Below are 20,181 nucleotides of genomic sequence, written 5' to 3'. Positions count from 1 at the left end.
GCTCAGAGTGCTTGGAGCACTTCCTCAGCTGTCCAAGGAACTGCTCTAGGTACTGTGAGAGAAAATAGTTGGATAAAAAGAGCATACAGCCCAGGACCAAAATCCCCAAGACTAGAATTTCTAGTTTAAAACCATGGGACTACATAGAAGACCAGGATATCAAAATGGAGGACACCCATCCTAAATGCCATCTTGTTTCCCTTTTCACACTCTAGAAGCATACTGACAAAACAGCTGCGTCCCTCAGTTCTCTGCGTTGCTTTCTTCTGAGCCCACTGTCAAAGCAACCACTGGGCAGAGCCCACTTGGATAGCAGAAGGGTCAGATTCCCTCTGGCTTTTTTCTGAAAGACTGAACAGCAGTACAAGCTCAAACTGAATGCCGTTTGGGATTCACAGAGACTAGCACCTCCTCTAGTTTTTCTTCTGTTTCCTGATCACTTTTACTTTTCCTACAGTCCCTTTCCGTCATCTTTGCCTCCACGTTGGTCTGGATTTTTTTGCAGTTACAGACAGCAAAGGAATGGGTGGCAGAGGATTTGAGAGAAAGGGAAGAATGACTGGGAATACTTTTGTTCTTAGAAAAAACCACAAAAAGCTCACATAAAAACCTCACATGGAAGGAGGAAGTAAGGAAAGAGATGGCACCAGCAGAATGTAATACTGCTCCCTGGCCATACTGGCCATCCCAGTTAGGCTGCTGTGAATTAGACGAGGCCACTGGACAATTTACTCAGTCATAGGGCAAGGGTTTAAGAAATCTTGCTACAAAATCCACCCACAAGCACTTGGGATTATGAAGGTGTTCTTTGCAGTACTGATTATTGTTCTGGGCAGCCCTGCCTTCTCCTGGCCAGGCTATGCCTTACTGTGCTTAAAGTCTGAATGTTTGTGCTGAGCTGAGAAGGGAATTTTCCCCTAGCAAAAGCTGGAGTAGCTGTTCTTCCAGAGCAGAGTATTTACTCTGGATTTCTCTTTTGAGTCTGTGCACACCCAATAGTCTAGTACAATACTGTGCACCATATAAGACGGAAAATCAGGAATGCTCTCCTGGCAAAGCATGCTTTCCAAGTTACTCCCTGTCTTTTTTTTTATATTGAAGAGAGACAGAAATCAGTCTCCGCGTGGATCATCAAAGAGCTCTTATGACAATTTATAGATGTGTAGTGTAGAAATCTTGGTTGCTAACTCTTGGAATCAGTCTGTTATTCTTTAAGACCAATTCAGGCATGGATGAAACATAGCTCTGAATTTCTATCCCGGATCTGAGAAGCAGATAAACCCCTTCATGCTCAAGTCTGAAGTGGATATATGCCATTTACTTCCGTTGCAAGATTGCCCGGTCTAAGGTAAATAAGGTGTAATGGAAAGTAGTGCTCTATTATTTGTCTGCTGATTTTGGAGAGCAGTTAATATGTATCTGCTGACAGGCAATGTAGAAACTCCTGATGCTGTGTGACTCAGACATCTTGGTTTACATTTCCAGATCTTTCTGGTTATCAGTCGTTCAGTCTCTGATCTAAAATATTTTTGCACTGCTCCAGGTTTCCTGCCCTTGTTTCTTCTGTTGTGTTACCATTGCAACAGACATCTGCTAGCAACAGCAGGAATCTTGTGATGGTAGAATGGTCACTGTTCCAGCCCAGGACGTGTTAGCCAAGCGGTGCAGGGTTTGTTAATGCTTTCTCAACAAGAAGTGGCAAGAGAAAATGACAATAAAACAAAAAAACACTCACTAGGTGAGCTCTGGCTTCTTGGAACAGACTGAGCACTGGGGTGAAAATCACTAAGAGAAATTGCTTGAAAGAGAGCTATGGTTTTTAAGCCTGAATTTTTCCTTTTGTGACAAGGGCAGTAACTATAGGCATCTCTAGTTTTCTGCCAGTTGGGAGGTAAAGGCTATTCAGTGTGGTTGCTCACTGCATGCAGCCATTGTTCCAGTGACACCAGATACCATCCTGCCCATGGTGAGTATCTATCTGGGCTAGAACAGGGTTGCCTTCTTTCAGAAAGGCACGGTTTAGGCACTACTAAGTTGCTGTTTACAATTGCAAAAAAACTGTTTCTGTTTTTCCAGGTACCCAGAACAGGGAGCCAAACTACACTTTATCAGGTACGTAAATTCTTCACCCAGTCTTCCTTGACATGTGATGGACTGTTCCCCAGCAGTTTCCAGGTTCACTGAGACCCACCCACTGTTTCTGTGACAGGCAGCCTTTTCTCAGGGGAGGGTAGCAAAGGATAATTCATATCGAAATTATCTGTATTTTTAGCATGAGTTTGCAGACTATAATTTGCCCCTTTTTTTTTTTTTTATTGCAGGTGCATCTCTCTTTCTTTTCATTTGCAGTGGAAAACGTGTTGCAAAACCAAGTTGGAGAGGTTGTTATAATCTGCCTCTGCTGTTCCACTGCCTATAACACTTCCTACTTTTTCCTCATTTTATATCCTCCAGGGAGAACCTTCACTTACTGGAAGAGGGCCAGGGTCTTCCCCGAGAGGAGCTAGATGAACGAATTGCCAGGGAGGAGTTCAGGAGACCGCGGGAGTCGTTGCTGAATATCTGCACAGAGTTTTACAAGCACTGTGGTCCAAGGCTGAAGATTTTGCAGAACCTGGCTGGTGAGCCCCGAGTCACTTCTCTGGAGCTGCTGGATGTGAAGTCCCACATGAGGTATTCCACAGGCATTCTGCTTTTACTTGTTCATTTCAGGGGGATTCCTTTCTTTTAGCTCTTCATTTTTCATAATAGCAGATGGAATCACTTTTTGGTACTGCAGTTGCGTGTTGCTGTCTGAAACATGCAGAGCTTGTTTGGGATGTTGGATGTTCCTTGGATCGTACCTTATGCTACTTGTGTAAAAGAAAGGTTTCATATGTTCTCCTCTGGTCTCATTTAGACCCCCACCTCCAGTGGCTGAAATAGCTCCCTGGCAGCCCATCTGATACATCAGAATAAATTGCAGCAAGGAGCAGAGCTGATAAGGCTGCCTCTGCAGGCAAGGGGTGGGGAAGCTGCCTAGCTGGCTGACTACGACCTTTATCCTCCCCTGTGACACTGTGCATCAGAACCAGCTGCTAACGAGCAAGAAAGGCAGAGCAACCACTGTACTGCATAAATGCCTGAAATATGGGGGAGGCTGGGGCAAAAGGCATTTAGGACCACCACCACAGTGTGTGATACAGCAGCTGCATGTCTTTTAATAAGGTGCAGCACTGAGTCCAGCTTGCTGATTAGATGTTCACTGCAAACCGTTCCATGTGATGCTGGCCTAGAAGTTGGGGGTATGGCTTTCTAAGCACTTTGGACATGATTCTCCCCTCTGCGTTTGCTCATGTGTTTGTTCATGGTAAACACAAAATAGCATTAAGTTGCTACTGAGAAGTTTGCCCAGGTGTAAATGACAGCAAAAACTGGGACAAGAGGGAATGGACCTGATTCCGTTTTCAGTTTTTCATTCATTTTCAGGGAAACCCCTTTCTGATGAGGAGGAGAATCAGAAAAGAATGTAAAACTCAAGGGTTGAGATAAGAACAATTTCATAATTAGGAGGAAAAAACCCCAAACCAACAATAATAATTATTAATAATTAAAAGCATAATCTCATTAGATTTGTTTCATGGTAAGGTGTGTCACCTTGAAAACAGCACAGATATTCCCCAAGTGAGCCACAGTTAGCAGTGTTCTGACTGGCACCTGTCAGAAAGAAAACTGGGATTAATACGAGGCAGTTCTAGTGCATCCCTTGGCAGGGGTCACAGGGAGACAGGTATCTGAATTCTGATACAACAGCTTTCTGAATTCTGAAATCTGAATGGCAGAGAAATACTTCAAGATCATTCTTTGAATACAGAATAGCTTAATAGCAAAAGGCACTTTTTTATGGCCTAAGCCAAACGGTGCCCAGTAGAGTATTAAAGTAAATAGGAAAGATAGCAAAGTTATCTTAAGCTGTTTGGGATGGGCCTCAAAAGTGAATCACAACCACCTTAAAAGGAATTTATGTTGCTCCCTGAACCCCAAGAGGCCTGTGAATTATTCTTCTCTTTGAGTGCTATACTTTTTTCCTCAGGAATACCCTGTAAAGTAAGATCAAGGGTGACAGATACTAGCAATGCACTGAACTAGCTCTCTTCCTGCCCTTGGATCAAGGAAAACCCTCTAAAAGCCCTCTTACCTTTTGCACGCATGCTTTGAAAAAAATGGCAAAGCTCCTTAGCTGGCAGATTCTGTCACCATCAGAGATCTTTGGAATCGGGCTGTCTCTATAGAACACAAAACTGTGTTTGTTGTTAATTTAGGTCATCTTTAACAAATGCCACAAATTCCTTTGGGAGTTGGGAGGTGGGTTTGTGTGTTTCCATATGAATTGAATGTTGCTGTTCCCCCCCCACAAGCCCTGCACTGGCAAATATAAGAACTGTAATCTTATATTAGAAACAAAGGTGAGATTCTCAGGACAGATTATGCCCTCGGTTAGACATGGGTTGGTTTTCTTTATGATTTTAATGGGAGTGAGGAACATGTATCTGATCAATGAACTTTACTTAATACAGTTAAGAAAGGGGCTTGCTTCTTTTTTATTATCCTAGTCTTACATTTGTATGTAACATAAGAATGCTCTAGTGTACTACCCAGAAGTATTTGCAATTTAACAGTAATGTGGGAACTGAATTTGTACATATTTTTATATTCCTGAGTACTTTAGTTTAATTGTTCTTGACCTATTTTATATCCCTCTCTTAAAAGATGAGCTTAACAAACTTAAATCTGTATGTACAGAAGGTGTTATTGGTATATTTTCTGGAAAGATACTTTCTTGTGAGAAGATTTGCATGAAGCAGAGTCACAGTACACAGTATTAGCTGGCAAATACTGCATTCTTTTCAAGAGAGGTGGTCTTCCATGGTCAAAAGTTACAGCAGTAAAACTAAGGGATTGATGGATTGATTTGCAGAGGACTATAAGTTGTGCTCTAATTCTCTTACATCTCCTGGAAAGTGCTAGAAATAACTGGTTTATTGGGGTTGGAACCTGAATTGCTTTATCATAGTTAGCCCTAAATAAAAGCCAGCATCATCTTGATTCTTACATAAATTCATTTCATAAGTATGAGTGGAATGACTAACACTATTTAACCACTGTAGGCAAAAACCTTACCTCTAAGCAGAGAGCAGATTTACCAGAATGTGATGTGACAGCTATGGTCTTGGGAGGCTGGCAGATGCCATTTCAGAGACTTCAGAAAACAAGATCATATGCTCATCACTTCAGACAGGATTAATCTCACACAATTGTAGCCATTTAAAAGTTAAGTGTTTAGTCTGTAAAAGTCATAAAGATCTTTTTTGATCCAGTGAAAAGAGATGAATATCCAATGAGCTGCTTATCCCAGTATTTCAGGAACAGTAAAATTTTCTAGGTTGCTTGTTTCTGCATGAACAGAGCTGGAAGATTAATTGAGATTGACATCTCAAGTTGGATGAGATGGCTCTTCTACTTTATAATGCATAAGAAAGTTTCCATACATCATTATGTGCCACTGATACTGTATTGCCACTGATGCTTTATTTCCAGAAAGAAGCATAATTATATGATGAGTTAAGTTTCACAGTGTTTAAGAAAACAGAACTACTCCATAATAGAACAGAGTTGTTGTATAAAGTAATAATAAAGAAATACTGGATAAAGAAACACTTTTACAGCACTTTTGGTCAATCTAAGGAACTCCTTGCCCTTGACATTGCTAGGCAGATTTTAAAGAGAAGTATGTTCCATTAGTTGAAGGCATTTCAGAAGAAGCCCCCACAATATGAGCAGGATTGTACTGTACTTGTCCACTACAAAGTCTGTTCGTGTTTCAGGGAGTATATAGATTTCTGTCCCTTTTATTAGTAGGTGTATTTGTGTTGCTTCTCTTTGTCTACTGCAAATATTCAAGTATTTCAGTAGATCTTTGTCCAACTGCAAGTGTAAGTTAAATGTTGCCATGGTATTTCACAGTCAATACAGAAAACGCCATCGGCAAGGCCATCTGGGAGGGTTAGAAGAAGAAACAGCAACACAATCTGTAGAAGTGTTAGGAGAAACAAATCAAAGCTGCAGGGAGTAATCACACAGAGTACATGTTGTGTAAACCTATGGGACAGCACATTATTTTTAAATTTAACGTCAAGAAATCGCACGGTGAGACCTCTTAGAAGTGGTGACACTGAAAAACAACTACAAACCTGAACCAAATCACTCATTAATTGACATACAGGTGATGTCAGGTCTGTGTTTCAGAGGCAATTGCAATGTTATAATCTTATGAACAGCTCAGGCACTTCGTTTTTAGCTGCACAAATTTGTGGTTCCTGATGTTTCTTTGGTGCATTTAATACCAATGTGAAAATATTCTTTAGGCCATTCACATGTACATAAATATAAACAGTGATTTCAGCAAAACAGTCTTCACAGACCAGGAACTATGATATTGGATCTAAGAGTTTAAATAGCAGCAGATCTGACTTTTACAGTTTTTCTTTTTACTAGGCTACTGAAGATTTATCTGTTAGTTCATAAGCACATGTGGAGAAATGCCGGTTGTGTTTGATTTTCCTCTTAATAAACCCTGTTTTTAGACTGGCGGAAATTGCACATTCCCTGCTGAAACTGGCACCTTATGACACACAGACGATGGAAAGCCGAGGTCTCCGGCGCTACATCATGGAGATGCTGCCCATCACTGACTGGACAGCTGAGGCGGTGAGACCTGCCCTTATCCTCATCTTAAAGAGATTGGATCGTATGTTCAATAAAATACACAAGATGCCTACTTTGAGGTGAGCAGGTATAATGGAAACCCTCTGGGGTCCGTTTCTGATGTTGCAAGCCTTGAAGTGTGGATATGTCATCTAACTAAAACTGCCATGTTAGAGTGAACCTTTATAACGTATCAGAAAGCGAACAGATGTTTTTATCTCTGTAAGTGTGCATTTATGTTGACATTTTTGTTGTGTCTTCTGGTAGCCAGAGAAGAAATGTGTGGTTATTAAGAACTACAGAGAGAACTTGCAGAAATTTTTTTTTTTCTTTCTACAAAATAAGTCTTCAGATTTATACTATATCACTACCCCCTTTATTTTAGCTGTGAGTTGAGGAGATGAATTTTACTTCTTAATGGAAAGTTAAACTGTAGTAATTTCCAGCATGCCTCCTCATGAAAATACTGTTATGTTCTCTGTAAAGATAAAAACAGTCTGGAGCTATGCAGTAGCTTCTGAATGCTCCTTAGCGGAGGGAACAGAATGGCATCGATTGCATCCAGTCAGTGTCTGGCAAAAGCCTGGTGCATCACATAGTAGCATTATGGTACAGGCTTTGGTGACTTCAATATGGAGCATTCCTACCTCAGAGGCAGTGATACAAATCCAGTCTGGGTAGTATAAAATCTCTCAGCCCTGTGACCTGAGTAAGAAGAGTCACTGGTCTCAGTCACCCTCATGGGCATATGTCCTCAACTGCTTCAATTAGTCACTTTGTTGGCAGTCTCAGATGAGAAGCCAAATGACAGAGGACATCAGAATTTAGGACTTGGACACAAAATTTTAGGTCCCAGTGGGAATCATATGTACCCAACTAAGGTGGAGCAAATAACAGGGAGGTGATCTCTTCTTTCTGGCATCACTGTCTATTGCTTTCCTTTGGCTAACGGTCTGCTTTAAGAAACTCCTACCCTTGTAGGGAATTCAGAGGCAGAGATTTTGATGCTTCTCCTTCCTGTTGGTTTGATTCTTTTGGCCATGTCTTGCCTGCTTCTCAGTCCTTCTTTTCCTGCTCATACTTTCCTCTGCCTCAAAGGCAGCTTAGGGGTCTTTCTGTTCCTCAAGATCTTTCCTTTTTGTGTAAGCTGAATGAATGCTCATAAATTAAAATTCCCTTCATATTCTCTCTGTCTGTGCGTGTACCTACACCTGCTGAAATTGCTCTTCTGTACCCAAAGGGAGAGACAGCAGAGCCACTGAACCAAATGCAGCAACTACATTTAAGTGGCATTGGGCTATGAAGTCTCTTAGGGATGGGACTGGGTGCCAGACCCCAGGAGCCATCCGTTGGGGTACTTGCACCAGAATCTTATACACTGGATCCTGTGGGCACCCCATTCCAAAACCAGTGTCTGATGGGAGGTGGTATATGTGTAACAACAAGAACAAACTACTGTTCAGGAGACTTAGGAACAGTGGATGCTGAAAGACGAGATGTATGCTCGTCTGCATAAGAAGTAGTAGACACTTGATCCCCCATGTGACTCTAAGAAGTCCTCGGAGGAGCTTGACTTATTGTTTAGCACTGAGCTAACAAGTTATGCAAGCCTTGTCTTTCTGTCCCAGCGAGTGCACAGTCAGATGCTGGCTTGAGAGCTGTGCTTACTCTGAGGAGTCAGGCCCTGAGCTGAAGGGTGCAATCCACTTTCACGTTACCTATGCTGTGCCTGCTTATGATTAGGAAGGACACCATCAGCAGCTGTCACAAGCCTTGACAGCTGTTTTGGTGAAAAAAAGCAAAGTGTCAGGGAAGAAAGAATCCTGGAATGAAGGACTTTGGTGCTGGTTGGGAACAAATCAGCCCCCCACACACACAGGGTGAGGAAGGTAAAGATTGTACTGCTGGGCCAGTCTATGTTTAGGGCAGACTGTGTCTGGGAGCTGCTCTGGCAGAGCAGGCCAGACTGCAGAGCGGCTTACCGAGGGCACTCACGGCTGATGGGGTTTGTTCCCTTCGGTGAGAACGCCCACAAGCCACAAGGGATGGAGGAGTCCCTTCTCAGCTGGGAGCGTGGCACAGCAGACCTTTTCCCCACACAGGCACCCCCGAGGCAGCTGGCTGGTGGCTCCATTGCATTCACCACCGGCCAGAGGGAAGCACCAGGGAGTGAAACACAGCCCGTCCGCCACTGCTGTTGTGAGGGGGTTTGTGTCGCTAGCGCGGACCCCTCTGCTACGTTTCTTGTCTCTCTCAAAACGCCCAGTGTGCTCTGTGGCTCTGCGTGGATAAAACCTTTTCTCTGTTGCGCACTTTGTGCTCATCTTGGACGTCATCGCTGTCTGAAACGTTTCCTCTGTGGGCATCACTGTGTGTCGGTCGCCGTGTTTGCAAGCGTCTGGTGGGGGGCAGGAGGCCCGCGGCTAACGGCACCTACTGTTGTATTGCAGGCGCCAGGTTGAGTGGGAGCCTGCCAGCAATTTGATTGAAGGGGTTTGTTTGACACTTCAGAGGCAGCCTATCATATCCTTCCTGCCTCACCTTAGGTCTCTGATCAATGTGTGTGTCAATCTGGTGAGTAGCCGAGCGGCAACCCCGTGAACCTTTGCTAAACCTCCCCCTGGCTGTTGACTTCTCTGGACAGAAGATAGTTCATTCCCATTCCTGTCATTTTACCTGTCCCCCTTACCACTCGCAAGGGGACTTCGCAAGTGACACTAGAGAGAGCAAGGTTCATTTTTGAAGTGGTGCATGGGGAGATACAGTGACCGGTAGCAGTGGTCAAGTGATTTATTTCCGTTGCTTCCCACGCACCACTTTGAAGATCCACCTGTGCCAGATTGAGCTGAGAGTTGAGGGCTGCAAGTTGGAGAGTGGGGTGGTGGAGACTGCACACACCTGGTAGAGATGGGGAGAGGGTGGCACTGGGGATACCTACCGTCTCCAGTGGGGAAGGACCCCGATGGCCCTGACAGAGGCCATCAGGTGTTGGCTAGTTAGAAGGGTTTACATGGGTGGATTCACGCCACTGTTTGCAATGTCCCTGGCTTGATCTAGTACAGGTTTGCACTGTACAATGTTCAGATCCCACTCTCAGTACATTTTATGCTCCTAAGCGTGTTACAACAGAGGCATGATACAGACGGGGTCTGGTCATGCAGTGACAGGCTGTAGTGTTTCTGCAGCTGTTACACTGGGGGCAAACCCTCGGTTTGACATCAGTGTGACTCCAGGCATTTGGACAAACATGCATGCTTTCATTCCATGTTGAAAAAATACAAATAAATGGGGAAAGGCTGCACTAGCTTTTCTGTTGTTGGGTTTTATAACGTTTTCTCCTTAGAACACAAACGTCATAACTTTTTCTAACAGTTACGAGACACCTATCAGGGTTCACCAGTGCTCTGAGGGGCTTTAAAAACAATGATAATCAGCTACAATGCAGTATCAGTTCTTGCCAGGTTCCTGTCCTTCGAGTCCATTCGGCACTCGTCGCTGCAAGGGCAGGGAGGCTCCAAGCTGTCAGAGCCCATAAGACTCCTTCCTTGTTCAAACTGAGGCAGCTGCTTGGAGGTACTGCAAATGGGGGCCCTCAGACTACCTGGGGTTGCTACATGGGGAGGTTGCCACAGAGTTAGCTCAAGTACAAGTTTAGAATGGCCTTGCAGTTTGGCAGGCAGGCACGGTAGAGTGAATCACGCCAGCAAGCTCTCCGGAGGGCCTGCATTAACGATTAGCCAGCACTCCTAAAATAGCAGAAAGCTCCGCAGTGCTGAAGTGCAGTCATCATGCTTCTGTTCAGCTGGCTGGGAACATCAGGGAGAGCTACCAGGAAAAGATGTACTCTTACTGCTAGGAGTAAATTACCTTTAGCTGTCAGAACTATGATGGCCTCTGTGAGCTGTGGGAGCACCCCTAACTGCATGCTGTATCATGTGTAGACCAGTTGCATCATGAAACTCAAAAAGACGCCAGCCAGGAAAGTGGGGAAATGTCTAGATTATAATCCACAATGATACAATGAAAGGGCTCTGCCTCTTCCCCTTCTAAACTGTCCTTTGGTTTTCTGGCAGAAAACTGGTTATGCCTTTTTTCCCCAGGCTGAATTTGTTAAAAGAAGAGTGTGTTCACTTCCCCTAAGCTTAGGCATCTGCCAGGAAGCTTCTCCCTGTTCCCGTCATCTAGATGCGTCTAGTCCTGGAGAGAAACAGGCATATGCAGGCCTGCGATTTAATTCCGCCTGAGGGACACATCCAAACTGGTTTAAATAACTCCCCCCTATTTTTTTGCACTATTTCAAGTTGCTCCAGACAACCAGGTCACATGCAGGTGACTCTGCTTCAGACATCTGGGGTCAGGTGAGATTAATCATAATTAAGAGCTCCTAAGAGCAGACTGTGTTTGAGAGGAATCTGAACATTGTACAAAACCCGACTTGGGTCATACTTAGGACATTATTTTTCAAGTAGATCAGCAAGAGAAGGGGAATGATGTAAAGTTTCAATGCAGGCTTTTTGCTTTGATGACATATTTTTATCTGTTACAGTCGTTACATGACATATCCTCCAACTCTAACTGTTCCACCAGTCCAGTGCTGGTCATTCAGGGCTGGTACTGGGTACATTTATAAATGTACCAGGTTACCTCTGCACTCCTCCCATCCTTGCTGGTTCCTTCTTCTCCCTTCCCTTTCCCTGCTAAAACTCCGTTTCCTCACTGGCCCCAGCTCCCACAAGGACCACTGGGGGGGCTGGTTCTCCTAGATCCACCCCAACTCAGTGCTCAGTGGAAGACACCTCCATTTCACTGGCGTTGGAGGATATGGCATGGATGAAACTCTTAAGTAGTCAGTTGTGGTGATGTGCTCTGTTTGTATTGCAGGTGATGGGAGTGGTAGGACCCTCCAGTGTGGCTGATGGATTACCCCTTCTTCATCTCAGCCCTTATCTCTCGCCACCTCTGCCCTTCAGCACAGCTGTTGTCCGGCTTGTAGCATTGCAGATACAGGTGTGTCTGCCCTGGCCTGCGGCCAGGTCTGTTATAGCTTCTGGCTGAGACACCAACTCATCGGTGCTCTGTTTTCTTTCTGCAAAAGCTGGGCAAAAACTGTGGAACATACACCAAAAATGAAAGAGAAGCAGCATGTAAATTCTCCCTTCTTTTTGGAAACTTGAACTAAGCTCAGGATTCACCTTTTGTGGCCAAGTCCACAGCAAGCATCCATCAGCTTAACGCTGCCATTGAAGTCCAGGGAGTTCGGCTGATCGATGCTGTTTATGGCTCTGACAAGCACGTTAGGATTCTTTGCAGGATCCAAGGATTTAGCATAAGCCTCCTGCCACAGGGAGATGGGCCTCCGCTTAGGTCACGTCCATGCAACCCTACCTCTTACTGTGGGACCATGTGTGCAACTGAGAGTGGAGTTTGTGCTCTTCTACTCTTACCTGAGCTGGTCACACAGTGCGCCAGCTCAAAAAAGCAGGGCAACTTGGCTTTTCAGCTGCTGACTCAATAGCATCCTTGTTGTCCAGAATAATAATAGAAAAATAAAAACATCCTGGAGTTTTTGGAGAATTTCATCACTATTCCTTTCTCATAGCAGTGCCATAAGTGTTGCAGAGTCTTTCTGCCTCTGTATCCCTTTCCCACCCACCCCCACCCCCCATTGGCATGAAATCAGAGAGAATGGTGACCAAAAAAGGGATAAATTTCCTAATCTAGCTCCAACCTGCATTTTTAAATATGCATTGGCACATTCAGTTTCTTCAGCAGGTATTTCTGAGCAGCAGGGCAGCTTGGGAAGGAAGGCTTACAGGGACCAGAACACTCTGCTGTCCCTCAGAGCATGAGGCACAAAAATGCTTTTTGGTACCAACATAGAAAGAGGACAGAGTTCTTCCAACTCTGAGGTAATGGTTCTTTAATCAAAAGCAAAAAAAGGGCCACCTTCACCTTCTCTGAGGTCTTTTCTCTTTTTAAAAACCAGATGCCAAATTAATAATATTTTTTTAAAGTATTGGGACTTTTTACTTTTGTTTTCATCTTCTCCCTGTTCACTTGTTCATGAACTTGAAATGTAATGAAAACCAAACGTGTCAAAAAAAGATGGGAGTGATCATAATTCCTAATACTTCCAGCAGGATATGAAACAGAAGTACTTCACACCCCATCAGAAAACATCTTGTCCTGGAATTTCTCAGCCCAGGTCTGCAAGCTTGAGGGGTTGCAAGGTTCAGTTGCATTTCACAGCCAAGTCTGCAGCAACTGAGAAGCTGTAAATGAGCAGAGGTTCTAGTGACAGTCCTTTATTTGTATTACCTCCTCTAAAGAAGATGAAAGACTTTTCAGTCTAGGCTTGACTATGTGTCAAGGAGTAAACATGAATTTTGTTTATTTTTCAGTTCATTCCTTGCGTTGGGGACGATGATTGGGCAGTACAAAGTGAGGCAGAACAAAAAATGTGTTTGGGAATAACCTCCATGTTTGGACACCAGAATATTTAGATTATGCCCTTTTTGCAGTTTCCTCTGTTCCTTTTTTTATTCCCCATAGCCTGGGTCAGATCCTGATGCCGTTTACAGCAGTGCAGAGTTTAGGACAAACACTCAGCTGACTCCTGTGGGATACATCCAATTTTGGTAATGGTATCTATGGAATCTGGGCTTCTTACATCTTGGCTCTGAGGAGAGAAGGTGACACCTGTGTTACTCTGTGAGTTCCTTTTGCTCCTGACTAAGTGGTCTCACAGCTTCCAATTCAATCAGGTCGTCAATGCTGGTGTTGTACTGTGTAAACAGGGTGCCCAGGGGATCGTCATTCCCCGCAATAACTTGTGTGCATGATCTGCCGATGAAATCATTTAATCCTTTCTTATTATTACTGCACAGGCTTTGAAAGAAGATTTCCCCCTAAGCCATGTCGTCTCCCCATTCACCAATCAGGAAAGAAGGGAAGGAATGCTTTTAAACCTACTGATTCCATTTGTGCTCACAGTAGGATCTGGAAGCAAAGGTCTGACTAATTTAACAAAAAGAATTTTTCTCCCCCTTTTCTGACAACTGATGTTTGCACTTTCCCTGCCCTCTGTTGTTTTGGGGGGTTTGTTTGTTTGTTTGTTTGTTTGTTTAATTTGGTTTTCTGTCACTGGCAGTGTGTCAGCTAAGTGCCTGTTGGGTCCGAGACTGAAAAGAGCCCCACTGGGAGAAGTTCTTGTTGTTGTTTCTTCTCTTTGTTTCAGCTGTGCCATGGTTCTTGAGTCAGGTCTTACACAGACGTGCTCCTTCTTTTGAAACTGGAGTGCAGGGCAAGACATATCTGTTGTAGCAGAAGCCACAGAGGGAAGCAGAGGTCGCAGAAATTGTGTGCCCCTGTGGATCTCAGTCTGCCCAATCCATGCCGCTTGTCTGGCACAAGTCCTGCTCCTTGCTTTCTTCTATAGAGGGTGATCACTGGTGAATCCCTACATGAAAGCAAAGAGTAAAGAGAAAGGGGAATGTCAAAAGGAAATGAGATCATGAGACAACTGAACAGGACATTTCTTTGTGCTGTGTAGCTCTGTGTTCTTGTGTGTTCCTGTTGGTGCTAAAATAAACTTTGCCTTTGCTTGCAGGAGGAGAAGCAGCATAACAAGGTGTGGGGGACGGAATTTTGGCTTAGGGGACATTTGAGATTGCATCCCATTTTGGAACTGAACAGGGTCTGGATCTTTTGGGTGTCTTTGATGGGATGTAGCCTGATCTTTTTCTCTCTCTCCCTTCCCAATGCATCTCAGACAGCCCCTGGCTGGAGCAGCCAGAGGTCCTGCTGCTGCTCCAGACTGTTATCAATATCCTCCTGCCACCTCGCATCATCAGCACTTCCCGCAGCAAGAATTTTATGCTGGAGAGCTCCCCTGCCCATTGCTCCACCCCAGGGGATGCGGGGAAGGACCTGCGGCGGGAAGGACTCGCAGAGTCCACCAGCCAGGCTGCCTACCTGGGTGAGTGATGGCTTCTTCTGACCACTGAGAAGGGACAAAATGGAGTGTTCAAGACCATAGGCAGCACCAAAGAAAACCCTCTCAGGCAGGAGCTTACTGAGCTCTTTAGAGCTGCTTTAGGTGTTGTCCTGAACAAGGGGCCAGGCCAGAGCATGAAGCCAGGAGTATCTCTGGAATCTATTGCAATGTGAGCAGTGTCTGCACTGCAGCTGGAGGAGACTGCAGCACAGGTAGAAGTCATTCAGTTTTCATACTGCCAGAATATAGCAGTGAAGCCACGAAAGGCATGCGACGCTGCCTATCAGCCTCTAATATCACAACTTTACTGGCCCTTGGCTAGCTAGGGTGAAGTGCCTGCTGGTCCTTACTGACTGGTATTCCCTCTACTCGCTATATACTGCCGCAAGGTAGTACCGTATTTTCTCATATATGACCCACTGGCACAAAGAAAGAAAAAAATCATCGAATTGGAGATGTAGCAGCACTGCAGGTTGTCAGAGCTATACGGTTAGAGTTTTGTCTCAAAGCTCTCACTCCTTCAAACAGCTGCTGTGTTTTATGATTTTGTGAGAGGATTTATCTAAAGACTTATATTCAGGTCTTCGTTAACCCGTGTCTGAGGAGTGGGGTAACACTGATGAAAAAAGGCAGTTCACCAACTGATTTAGTTCCCCCACCCCAACAAACCTGGATATGTATGTGTGATGGCTGAAATGTCTTGGCCATCCCATCAAGGAAAATGGAGTAGTCAGCCTTCCCCCAGCAATTCCTGGGCCTCCCTGTTTGTTCCAGACCAGGGGAGCATGGAAAGGAGGACATTCCTTGTCTCTCCCGTGAAATATCTTGGTCGCTGCCCACCTTAATATACAGCATTGTTTTGAACCTCGTCGCTGTTCATCCCCATTTGTAACACAGTGCTCTTGTGAATTACGGCCCTTGGCTTACTGGACCATATTTTTGTTTAGATTACAGTTTGGCCATGACTCATGCAGCTGCGCTGCTAGAAAGGTTCTTTTCATTAGCCCATAAATAACCTGGAGGTTATTGTGCTCACGGGCTGACTCTTTGTGTGGATATGCTTGATCAAAATTTTTGAGGTTGTCTGATCAGCCAGGGTTATATTCACCCCTGAGCTGCTTTCAAAATATCTGAATTCCAGGAAGACAAAAGAAATCTGCAGGGAGGGAGATTGGAAACTACAGCAAGAAAACACAGAGGAACTTAGATGTGAAGTAGGAAAATTTCTTTGCAAATGGGACTCTCAGTCCTGATCCTGAAGCCTTTAATGTAAGAAGGTTGCCCTCCTTCCCTGCCACGTTTGGAGACTGATAAAAAAAGACAGTTGTGAGTCTGAGGTGTGTGGGTGTGCATGTGCACGTGCATGCATGCATGCCTGTGTAGGTTGGTGCCCACTGTGCGCCCCCCCCCCCCCATCCCTCCCTCCATGCTTGCAAGGGACACTGATAGCACCTCTGACTGCCGTTTGCTGGTGTGTGTTCCCCTGTAGCCCTGAAGGTGATCCTTGTTTGCTTTGAACGCCAACTGGACAGCCAGTGGTACTGGCTGAGCCTGCAAGTCAAAGAGATGGCACTGCGGAAGGTGGGAGGGCTGGCCCTGTGGGATTTCCTCGACTTTATCGTACGAACACGGATCCCTATCTTTGTGCTCCTTCGGCCCTTCATCCAGTGCAAGGTAACCGTTGCTTTGGCTCCTGATAGATCACTCCCTGAAGGCAAGATATCCTTTGTTCCCCTGCTGAGAACAGAGGAACAGCACTTCTGGAAGAACTGTGTTTATGTAGGGAGTGGCTTTTCAGAAGTTAGTAGCCTGGGAACCCTTTGAAACTAAATCACAGGGCTTTTTCCTAGGTGACACTGCCAGTCACACAGGAGCTCTGATCCATGGAGTACAGCTAGTCTTAGTTCCCCTGGATGGGAAAGTACTCTCAGGCTTGACCAAGAGGGCTTGCATGTGGACTTGCTTTTGCAACAAAGACCCTCAAAGCACTTGGAAGTAGCGTGGATGCTCTGCACCTAGGAGGGGGTTGGCATAGTTGGCAGAAATCTTCCAGAAATCTCTCTTCTGCATAGAGCCAGGCAATACAGGTAACAGCCAGGAAGGACCACTCCACTTCCCATCTCGTGGGTGAAGGTTCTGACAGGACTTCTGTGGATGGACAGACAGCTGCTAGGCTGAGGCAGCCTGGGCTTAAGTTAATCGTGGCTTTTCCCTGCTAACCAGGTAGACTAGTACATGGTACCCCACGTACCCATGGTACCGTGTCTCACCACCTTGACAGACTAAATCATTCTGGAGAAAGGAGCTGTCTCACGTCTGAGGGTAGAGCTTAGCATAAGCAAGCCTTCATCCCCACGCACCAGTGTCAGTGAGGTTTTGATATCTGTTCAAACGTAATTTGTCCCTGACAGACAGGTGGAAACCTTGTAGCTGGAGTCAAACACCTCATGCTTACAACGAGGACAGTCTGCTGCCTGCAGGCTCGTGCTGGTCTGGAGACTACTCCCAGTTCCCTGGGCATCATTTCCCTGCAGCGCTAACCTGTCCCAATTTTGCAGCTGCTGGCCCAGCCAGCCGAGAACCACGAGGAGCTGACTGCCCGACAGCACATCGCCGACCAGCTGGAGAGACGGTTCATCCCGCGCCCGCTCTGCAAGAGCTCCCTCATTGCCGAATTCAACAACGAGCTGAAGATCCTGAAAGAGGCAGTGCACAGCGGGTCTGGTAAGGAGGAGCGGGGAGAGCCGAGGGCCAGCAGCCCAACCTGGCCAGCAGGCTCACTCGTACGTTAACCTGTGAGGCCAGACCTTCCTGCTGCCCAGGAGGGGATGGGGTCATCGACTTGCCCCCCAACAGCCTGCCCCCGGATCGGGCCCTGTGCCCAGCCCAGGCTTATCGCTGGACCGCCAGCACAAGCCAGGTTGGTAGTGACACGCACCTTGCCGTGCCCACTTACTCCACCGAGTCCCGTCTCCCAGTAGCTGCCGCTCGCCGTCCCAGCTGGCCCGTGAAGCCCCCAACGCGCGAGCCCCCAGCCACATCTCCCTAAAGCCAAAGCTGCTCATGCAGCAACATGTCAGCTTTTCTGCAGCAGATCGGCCTGCTCCTCTCTCCTCTTGGTTTCTTCTTTATTTTTCTCCGCTGCAAGGTGCAGCCCGGCGTCCCTGAGCTGCCGGTGCGCCGCGTTCTCCCCTGCACGAGGGGACACGTTCTCCTCTAACAGTCGCTCTTGTTGCCACGAGATGGCAGCCAGTGCTTACGCACGGCAGGAGGTTTTATGTGCTTTGTTCCCAAGAAGAGAAAACAAATTCAAAAGAAAATGCCTCAGCCTTGTTTCCTTGGTAATAATTTGCCTTGCTCCTAAATGTTGAAGCTGATCTGGAAAATATGGCGCCAAGGTTAAGGGAGAAAACCAGACTGCGTAAGAGAAATGGGCAGAGATTTTGGAGAGCTGAGGTGGGCTGGGGCAGCTGTGTCTGGTTTATCACCCCTGCCCCACTAGTCTGGGCACAACCCGGTGCCTGACGTGACAGGGATGCTTGGCTGGGTTTTGATTTCCGGTGCCATCGCTGACTCGGGTTTGGTTTTCCCACTCTCGTGCAGCTTACCAAGGGAAGACATCTGTCAGCACCGTGGGGACCTCCACCTCCGCTTACCGCCTGAGCCTGGCCACCATGTCCCGCTCCAACACCGGCACTGGCACGGTCTGGGAGCAGGACAGCGAGCCTTCCCAGCAGGCCTCGCAGGACACGTTGAGCCGCACGGATGAGGAGGATGAAGAAAGTACGTGACTACTGATTTGAGTTAAGCCCCCAACACTGAAGATGTTTTCTTGATGCCCCAGAGGATGGCTGGGAGGGGAAGGCAGTTGTCCCTGTCCCAGTGTGAACAAAAGACCACAGAGGCATGAGGCAGAGAAACCGGTGTGGTCGCTACACAGCTCAAGGTGCTAAAGCTTGGGTCGTTACACACCTCCTCGTTCCCCGAGCGCTGGGCAGGGGAAAGGGAAGGGCACTGGCAGATTTTTTGGTGTGTGAGACCTGGGCTGCGATGCAGTCCTCACAGTGCTGGCAAGGCACTTGGCAACCAGCCCCCTCTGACCTGCGTCCTGGCCCTAGGCTCTGTAGTTAGGATCCTGTTCCTGCAGGACCTCAGTACTCCCTGCTCATCACTTCTCTCCAGGTGCTCCGATGTGGAATACCTTGTCATTGTGCTGCATGGGATCCAGCCGTGACTTTCTGCAGGGTGGAATGTCTGTGTGTTTGTGTTACTCGATTAGCAGAGGAAATTAAGCCTTAAACCTACTGACAACAAAAGCTTGATCTCCCTTTCGGTCGGCAGGCATGTTCAGGAGTTGCCAGGCTTTCTGGCACCAGTTTAGAAGGAATAGGGTGGTGAAACTTTTGGGGACTAATCTGCAATGACCTGAATGTTGCTTTGTCATTACAGTTTCATGTTATTCTTGGAATTTTGCCTTCTCTCTGTTTCTGAGCTGCCTATTGTTTCTGGGTTGTCCATTACAGAAAGCCAGGGTAGAAAACTCTGCTCATACGTCATCAGGCTTGGGCTCCTCCCTACTTTAGCAGGGATACTCTCTTCTGGTGCTGCAACTGTTGGTTGCCTCAATGCCTGAAACTCAGGTGCTTCACTCCTCTATCTGAGGACTACTGACTATTCCCCAAAGGCAAACATGAGGAGTGGAAATGGGTGGCTCAAAAAAAGGCCTGTGTGGTTACAGCAGAATTGCCTTTTGGGAAAGAACAGCCTGAAACTTTCCAGGCTCAGCCCAGCTTTATTTTAGCTGGGTTCGTCATTAAACATTGTACGATCCGCTCAGCATGGTACTGCTGATACATTGCTCAGAAACTCACTGTGGCAAACTCTGGTTTCAGCCTCAGATTAATTATGAGCCACGGTGTGGAACGCTGAGCACTATCTTCCCATTTGCGTACGGCAGTAGTACCTCAGCCCTGCCTTGGCTTAATGCTGCCATAAAATATTTCAGTATATCAAAATTGGAAAATGTTGAGAAGAAAAGAGAAAATTACACAAAACTTCCCCTTTGTTTTATTTATTTATTTGTAGTTAGAAGTTGTCATGGCAAAACCCACAGAAGAGATATTTCTTTCCAGGTACTTCAGGTAATTTGAAACGGCACTGACAATTTCAAGCAGTCCTGATCACAATCCAACTGTGTGCGTAACTCAGTTGCAGTATGACGTAGAGTCAATTTGTCCTTTTTTTTGGATAACGTTTTAAAACGCATGTCCCGAGGAGTGTTAAAGGGTGTCAGTTCTGCATTTTGCTGTCAAGTATTGTAACTTTTGTAAATGTGCTTTGCTATATCATAGCTGCAGTTTATTTCATAACAGCAAAATGTCCAGTTACAACCTTTATGCCAGAAAACACTGTATATCAACAAACAACGTATTAATCACAGG

At 46.0% G+C, this 20,181-nt stretch overlaps 1 protein-coding gene across 17 annotated transcripts in view; it reads left to right on the top strand.

Moving 5' to 3' along the window:
• UNC80 (unc-80 homolog, NALCN channel complex subunit) overlaps window positions 1–20,181 on the top strand; it is a 140,975-nt gene that overhangs the window by 105,638 nt on the left and 15,156 nt on the right. For 14 of the 17 annotated variants that reach the window (XM_080398337.1, XM_080398332.1, XM_080398336.1 and 11 more), the window contains 10 exons: window positions 2,077–2,112; window positions 2,455–2,673; window positions 6,624–6,824; window positions 9,195–9,318; window positions 11,626–11,751; window positions 13,632–13,755; window positions 14,516–14,722; window positions 16,230–16,414; window positions 17,299–17,464; window positions 18,344–18,523. In XM_080398337.1, the coding sequence (XP_080254463.1) occupies window positions 2,077–2,112; window positions 2,455–2,673; window positions 6,624–6,824; window positions 9,195–9,318; window positions 11,626–11,751; window positions 13,632–13,755; window positions 14,516–14,722; window positions 16,230–16,414; window positions 17,299–17,464; window positions 18,344–18,523 (1,568 nt within the window). Of the gene's footprint in view, window positions 1–2,076; window positions 2,113–2,454; window positions 2,674–6,623; window positions 6,825–9,194; window positions 9,319–11,625; window positions 11,752–13,631; window positions 13,756–14,515; window positions 14,723–16,229; window positions 16,415–17,298; window positions 17,465–18,343; window positions 18,524–20,181 lie in introns of those variants that run through there. The other 3 variants (XM_080398328.1, XM_080398329.1, XM_080398330.1) reach the window with 3 other exon arrangements.

Source organism: Falco punctatus (genome assembly GCF_963210335.1).
Source record: "Falco punctatus genome assembly, chromosome: 8".
Classification (NCBI taxonomy): Eukaryota; Metazoa; Chordata; class Aves; order Falconiformes; family Falconidae; genus Falco; species Falco punctatus.
Note: the sequence above shows the minus strand (reverse complement) of the source record. Positions and strands in the feature narration are given on the sequence as shown.